This window comes from Hevea brasiliensis, chromosome 4 (genome assembly GCF_030052815.1).
Source record: "Hevea brasiliensis isolate MT/VB/25A 57/8 chromosome 4, ASM3005281v1, whole genome shotgun sequence".
Classification (NCBI taxonomy): Eukaryota; Viridiplantae; Streptophyta; class Magnoliopsida; order Malpighiales; family Euphorbiaceae; genus Hevea; species Hevea brasiliensis.
In genome coordinates this window covers 17,036,003-17,043,534 of record NC_079496.1, presented here as the reverse complement: position 1 = coordinate 17,043,534, position 7,532 = coordinate 17,036,003, and the positions used below count along the sequence as shown (strand labels likewise).

Here is a 7,532-nt window from a genome sequence, read left to right as displayed (position 1 = left end):
GCTAGGGGAATGTGGCCTTAAAAGAGACACACTAAAACCCTTTTTTTTTTTTTTAATATTATAGGTAGTCACGTAATTTTATAAATATTTTTATAAAAATTATTAAATTTTAATTTTTTTATAAAAATTATTAAATTTTAAATTAATTTATTAATTATTTTATAAGTAAAATTATATTATTTTATTAATTTAAAAAAAAATTAAGATGAATAAAATATATTTCATTATCGCTTTCATCGTCAAAATTTTTCTTTATTTATTTATTTTTATTAATTAAATAATTTTATTTATAAAATAATTAATAAATTAATAAATTAATTTAAAATTTTTTAATTTTTAATCATAAAATTTTTATAAAAATAAATTAAAATTTAATAAATTTTATAAAAAAAAATTAAAATTTAGTTACCCATTGCCTGGGATAATTGTTTCCTTCCCTTGTTGGTTTCTCTCTTCGTTTTCCACTTTTTAATTTCCACTGATCTGATTCACTGTTTTTTTTAAGCTAGTTTGCTACATTTCGGTTTTAAAAGTTGAGATCGGCACCGAAAAGCACCACTTGCTGGTAAGTTTTCACTAATTGTCTGCTTTATTATTAAAATTCTTTATTTTATATTTAGTTTTTCATTGGTTTTCAACCGAATTTTGGTCTCAAAAGCCGTCATTTCGTTTTCTATTGTGTTCAATTATCAATTGGTTTCGTTGTTCTTGATGTGCTAATTTGTTTTTGTCTGATTGATTTCGTTTGCAGGCTTGTGTTTTGACACAATTTACCATTTATCTCTCGGGGGTTTGTGTGTGAATTGTCCCTTCTGATGTTTTATTTTCAATCATTGAACCAAAAACCCGTGAATTTTTCATCTGGGTCCCCTTTCTTGTACTCCATTTCATCTATTTTTCTTCCCTCTGATGTTGTTTTCTTTATATGTTGCTTCAATTGCTTTAGATTTCGCCTGAAAATTTGACATCTTTCCTTCTGTTTTCCCCTCTGTTGAGCTAATTTTTGTGAGTAAGACTTGAATTTGAAATTTGAGGGTAAAAAGGTTGGTGAGTTTTAGGTGTGGAGGCAAAAACTGAAGAATTGGCAAAAATGGCAGATAGGTATAGGTTGGTTTCAATTGAGGAATTGCCATCGCATTTGATTTTGGAGATACTGACGACAGGCAGGCTTAGTGCCGTTGATCTTGTTTGTTTAGAGTTAACTTCTACGACTTTTGGAGGGAGCCATGGTTTATACCCTAACAAATGCAAGTCAATGGTAGATTTTGCCGCATTTCAGCTGTGTTTGTCACATGGCGTTTATAATGGGATGTCACTTGATGCCCAGAAAGAATTGTTTGATCGGTGTGGAGGAAATTGGAAGCGGGTTTTGAGGTTCTTGCAGGCTGTGGAGGAATCATCTGGGATGGTCGAGACTTCAGCAGGCAATGTATTGTTTCTTTTGAATATGTGCTTCTACGGTTGCAATAAATGAATGAACTAAATAAGTGCATATTAAAGGTGGTAGGGTTTTTAATGGTACAAAGTATACTTTTAGATTTAGCCTTTTCCTATCATTCAAATTTTAGTTATCATGCAACCCCAAGCAATGATACAGTGGCTAATTTTGTCCTCTGGTTTTCTTTTCTGTTTTTCCTTACCTTTTTAACAATTTTATGTTTACTGAATGATTCTGAGAATATGCAAATATTTAGAATTCTCATTCTCATTACAAAATGAAATAGGAAATAGTAATACAAATTTTAGATAATTATATAGAATTCTTATGATTAATACCATTTGCTGTTGCTTCCATGGGTGTGGAACAGATCCATGTTTCTATAGATATTGAAACTATTATTAGGCCCAAAAAACCCTTTGATTATCCAGAATGATGTCCATTTTTTTCTTGTGATAATAATTTCATTGTTTTTGGTAATTGCTTCCCCTTTTTCTTTGTCGATGCTTCTGGAAGAGTTCTCAATATTTATTATTGCCTCCTTTTTGGCTAGCAGATGCAGATTACAACTGGAAGGTATCACACATTGCTGATCAGCAATTCATCTGTGTATTCTTGTGGTTCCAGTTTGTGTGGTGTTCTTGGGCATGCTCCTGAAACAACACAATGCGTAGCATTCACCAGGATTAGTTTCCCATATTTGGCTCATGTGGTTCAAGTCTCAGCCTCTCACAATCATGCTGCATTTGTTTTGGAGTCTGGAAAGGTTTGTAAATGTTCATATTTCATCAGTCATATGCTTTATTCTCAACTAGTTAGTAAGTGGTTTACTTCAGTATAGCACTATAGCTTTTGAAGATTAATGTGATCTTGATTAAAAAGCTAAGATGATAATATTTGAATGTTGTTGTTTGATGTGGAAATGATGTTTGATTCAGGGTGCAAATAACTGAGACTGTAGTAAACTACACAGGGTTGGCTTGAATTCGCTTTATAAAAAACACGAACATAGGAAGGCCAAACTCAAGCTCTGTAAACTGAGACAAGGAGGTGTTTGGCCAATATGAATATCACATTGTTAAAGAGAGAAAGGGAGCGTAAAGAGAGAAAGGGAGGGTCATCATCAATAGAATAAAAATCCCATGTACTCTTTTAACTTCTAAAATCTAAACACCACCTCCCCCATTAAAAGAAATAATATAAAGAGAAAAAGAAAAAACCAAGAGTATTGTTTACCAAGATTTTTTTTTTGGTGACAATGAAGAAGACTAAGTTACTCTTGATGAAGAGTATTTTCTTATGGTTCTTTTAGAAATTATTGCTATTTAGTCGGAATTTAGGAACATGATTTAAGAGTTTTAAGATCTTTTGGTTTTATTTTTACTTGGATTTCAAAAACATTAGTGCTAGAATCCTATATGATATATGTTACTAATATGAGCTGGCTCATATAGGATTATTTATCTAATTTTATTTCTTTTGCACCTTGTGACTTGTGCCTAGGCTTCGGGATTTCTTTGTGCCTTTAACAACTATGGTTGAATCTGTCTGTCTATGATTAACTTTATACTGTGGTCATTTTGGCCATTTATTGGATCTTGGGGCATGTATGTTGTGCTTATGGTGCTGTCTATCATATGGTATATTTATTATTATTTTTGTTTATTCCATTAATCAAGCTCATATTTAACCTAATAACTTTAGGAGAGATGCTTGTAATATAGACTGACAGGCACTGAAAGACATGATTTTTAAAATTATGAGTTTTGTTTTGGCAAGTACTGTGTTACTGACCTTATGTTGTCAATTATTGATGTAGGTTTTCACATGTGGAGATAATTCATCATTTTGCTGTGGTCATCAAGATACAAGCCGCCCCATATTTAGGCCTAGGCTTGTTGAGGCATTGAAGGGAGTTCCTTGCAAGCAGGTATAGAGTGTGTGTGTGTTCTGATTACCATTTTGAAATTAATGTTGCATTAAATAGATTGTTATATTTAATTGCTCTTGAATATATGGTGAATGGAAATGGATATTGTTGCTTTTCAATACTATCATTTTGGTTCTTGGTTTAGAGATCCATTTATAACATCTTAGAAATTTATCATGGTTGAAATACCCCAACCCCCCCCCCCCCCCCCCCCCCCCTAAAAAAAAAAAAAAAGAAAAAGAAAAACCTCTCTCCGATTATTTTTTATTTTTGGTTTATCCAAAACCTTGCCATTTGTGAGGTAACAAGCATTTTTTAAACATGGTTTCTGAGCTTGTTGGACGAGACACTAGGCTTGCCATCAAATAGTTTTCTTAGGGACTATTGTTCAGTGTGATGTTAAAAGTCATTGGCTTGCAATTGCAGGTGCAATTTTAAGTTTTGAGATATGTGATATGAACTTTTTGAGGCATTTATGGTGGGTAGCCATATCTCCAGTAACATGTCTTGACTGTTTCTGAAACTTTGAATAAAAGAAGGGGCCAAGGCTCTTATTTTGAACTTGGGAGGGGAGTGTTATGCCTTCCTCCCATTGCAAGGCAGTAATAGTGCTTGACAGGACTTGCAATTTCTTTATTTCACCTTTTCTTTCCTTTAATACTAAAACACCTAAAACTTATTGCAGGTTGCTGCTGGACTTAACTTTACTGTTTTCCTTACGAGACAAGGCCATGTCTATAGTTGTGGAACCAACACACATGGGCAGCTTGGTCATGGTGACACAGTGGACAGATCAACACCCAAAATCATTGAATCACTTGAAGGAGTTGGCTCAATTGTTCAGATAGCAGCAGGTCCGAGCTATGTCTTAGCTGTTACTGATAATGGGGCAGTGTACTCTTTTGGATCTGGTTCTAATTTCTGTCTTGGTCATGGAGAGCAGCATAATGAGTTCCTGCCTCGCGCAGTTCAGACCTTTAGGAGAAAGGGCATTCACGTGGTTCGTGTGTCTGCTGGAGATGAACATGCTGTGGCACTCGATTCCAGTGGATTTGTTAGTTTCAGCGTTAAAAGACTTTTGGTTATACATGGTGCTTTGTGTCCTGCCTCTAAACTCTTGCAAGAGATTTAATTTTCTGCTATGGTGGTTGTAGGTTTATACATGGGGAAAAGGTTACTGCGGTGCATTGGGCCATGGAGATGAGATTGATAAGACTCTTCCAGAACCCTTGAATAGCCTTAAGAGTCACCTTGCTGTGCAGGTTTGCTTAATCTTTGCTTGGTTGTCATTGACTTCCATTAAGATCACATGAAAAACATACATTTGTTGTAGTCCACATATAGTTCATTCTAAAGGGACAGAATCCTATTAGGATGTTCTGAACAAATTAGATGTGTGTACCAGAAGCTATTTGCACGGCCATCTTATTCCCTCAAAAAATGGTAATAACTAGTGAATTAAGTTCTCTCTCTCCTCTCTTTCTTCCTCACTTCGGGACTAGCATTATTGGAAATGGTTCCAAAACTTTGGGAACATGTTCTGTAGCTTTCCTAGTTCACTGGTATCTGTATGCACCTTCCCAATTGACAATTTTTGTACCACATTCTCAGTTACCATTTGAAACTGAGGTAGATCAAACTCTTAAGTCATCTACTAAAACCCATGAATCTGACATATTAAGATTGATTAAACCTAAAAATAAATTAATGATCCCTAATCTGAAATAACTTTAAACTATAAAGAGGAAGTCCCATAAATTCTTCTTTTGAAACATTCTCATTGGCCTTTGTGCTTAGGACATGACCTACCAGTTTGAACTAAGCTTGATGGATGCTCAGTGAATTCAGAGGTGGGTTTGAGGCTGGGTTGCTGATGTTAACAAAAATTTCATACCGAGACAAGTCAAATTCAAGCTTGGCGGCCAAGTTCCCTTCACTATAAATCCCATTTTCTAGGAATTAACTCCATGAATATTAATACATTCAAAAACTCAAACATTACACATTGGGCCAATATAGATGACAGGCATCTAATGAAAAACAAAAGAGGCAGTTGGAAGTTTCTTTGTAATGAATGGTGGCGATCCCATTGTCTTATCATTGTGGGAGAGAATGCTATCTTGATGCCATCTTAAATGGGCTGCATTTTAAATTCTCTCAACAATTAAAAGCATGTGAAAAATTGAGGAGGAATGGGATGCACAATGCTGAATTATGATGGTTTTTGGGTTTGGAAGTAAAATACTGCTGTCATTGATGTGTTAACAATTTCACCTTTATGTGCTTATTATTTATGGGTACTCACAACAGTAGATGAGCTGATTTTGTGTGTTGTGAGGTTCATTTGTTTTTCTTTGGAGCTCTTCCACTTCTTTGATGCTAATCACATGTTGTGACAACTTTTTATGAGCTCTTTTATTTGAGTTCTGAATGAATTTTTCTTTGTCTATGTAAATTTGTCATGAAATGCAACTTCGATACTGCAGAACAAATGAACAATCTGCGGAGTTACTTAAGACAATGCACATTATGCTTTCTTTAATGCATGTTCTCATCTCGTTAGGTATTATTTGACCCTATCAATGATCTTGCATGTTATCTTTTAGGTTTGTGCAAGAAAAAGGAAAACATTTGTTCTGGTTGATGGCGGTCATGTTTATGGCTTCGGTTGGATGGGGTTTGGTAGCCTTGGTTTTCCCGATAGGGGAGTATATGATAAAGTGATGAGACCTCGAATCCTTGATAGTTTAAGAGCACATCGTGTTTCTCAGATCAGCACAGGTCTGTATCACACTGTTGCAGTCACTAGCCAGGGGCAGATATTTGGATTTGGAGATAATGAAAGAGCACAGCTTGGGCACGACATGTTGAGAGGATGCCTCGAACCAACTGAAATTTTTGTTCCAGAATTGGCTGATGATACAGATCTTGCTTCTGAAAGTGAATGATTGTCAAAGTGTCAAAGAGCAGTCATTTGCTGATGATACAGATCTTGATGTTATTAGTGAATGATTGTCAAAGTGGCTGATGATACAGATCTTGATGTTATTAGTTTAAATGGTTATGTACTTGATAGATATTTTTTGTCCAAGAAGAAGTAACAAGAGTACAAGATTAAAGGAACTATTAAAGAAGACTAATAGTTCCTACTTTGATTGACCTATAGCTGCTATTTTATTATTTTCTTCCTTTCAGCTTTTTATCGTGTACTGTGACAGTGTAAAACTCTCCCGTAAGATGAATGGCCTGAAAACTGTGAGACTCCTCAATGAATGCCGCTATGACCTGACCAGAGTTTCAACAATACCACAACCACAGTAATCTAGACCAAGCCTAATCTATTGGGGAGGGAGGGAGGGAGGGCCGAAAACGTCCCCTTTTAACACACCCATTATGAATAGTAAATTTTTTTATGAATGGAAATTGTTATTATGCAACACCAGGGAAGGAAAAACATAATTGATTCCTTTAAACTTCAGGAAAATTCATTCAGTTTGATCATACCTTGTGCAATTTATTTCGTACGTAAAATATAAACACGGTATGCCGTAAAAGTTAATAGCTGGCTGCACGTGTATGTGAGAATAATCTCTTGCGAGCTATTTTAGATCGAGTGTTTAATGAGTTAAGCTTGACCTTAATTTTAAACGAGTTGAACTGGAGCTTATTGCTCGATCAATTTATTGAAGTCCAATCAAGTTGGCTTAAAATTAATTATTATAATTTATTGAAGCTATTATTCAATGTGTTTTAGATTTTAGATTTATTAAGGTATTTTATATGTCTATTTTATGGTTCATATTTTTTTTTCTTTTCCAGAGTTCATTGTTAACTCTCCAACAATACTTTCTCCAAATATCAAACCTGAGTTCTCTTTTTAGGAGTGTAATGGATCTTACCACTATACCTAAAACTTGTTGATATATGTATTTTAAATAATAATTAATAAAATTTATAATTTATTTTAGTAATTTGATTAACCTTAATGTGTCTAACTCAAATCTACATCTATGTTTATATCTATATAAATATAATAAAATTGATGTCCAAAATTACCAAAAAGTAACAAGTGACACTCTATTACATTTTTTTCATTTGTCAATTTACCTCTATTTTATTATTACCATTATTTAATATGTGAATTTTTAATTTCTTAATGCTTGA

The 7,532-nt window shown here is 34.1% G+C and overlaps 1 protein-coding gene across 1 annotated transcript; it reads left to right on the top strand.

The window, feature by feature from the left end:
- The first annotated feature begins 399 nt into the window (after positions 1 to 399).
- Positions 400 to 6,562, top strand: LOC110656936 (ultraviolet-B receptor UVR8). Its single transcript, XM_021813939.2, has 7 exons — positions 400 to 565; positions 752 to 1,429; positions 1,995 to 2,204; positions 3,258 to 3,368; positions 4,054 to 4,422; positions 4,523 to 4,630; positions 5,975 to 6,562. The coding sequence occupies exons 2-7, from the start codon at positions 1,091 to 1,093 to the stop codon at positions 6,314 to 6,316; spliced, it is 1,479 nt and encodes a 492-aa protein (XP_021669631.2). The 5' UTR covers positions 400 to 565; positions 752 to 1,090; the 3' UTR covers positions 6,317 to 6,562.
- The last annotated feature ends 970 nt before the right edge of the window (positions 6,563 to 7,532 follow it).

Excerpts from the sequence above, each read along its gene's own strand:
- LOC110656936 (XM_021813939.2), top strand. The coding sequence starts at position 1,091 with ATGGCAGATAGGTATAGGTTGGTTTCAATTGAGGAATTGCCATCGCAT. Across the intron at positions 2,205-3,257 it reads TTGTTTTGGAGTCTGGAAAG|GTTTTCACATGTGGAGATAA; the intron begins GTTTGTAAATGT and ends TTATTGATGTAG. Across the intron at positions 4,423-4,522 it reads CACTCGATTCCAGTGGATTT|GTTTATACATGGGGAAAAGG; the intron begins GTTAGTTTCAGC and ends TGGTGGTTGTAG.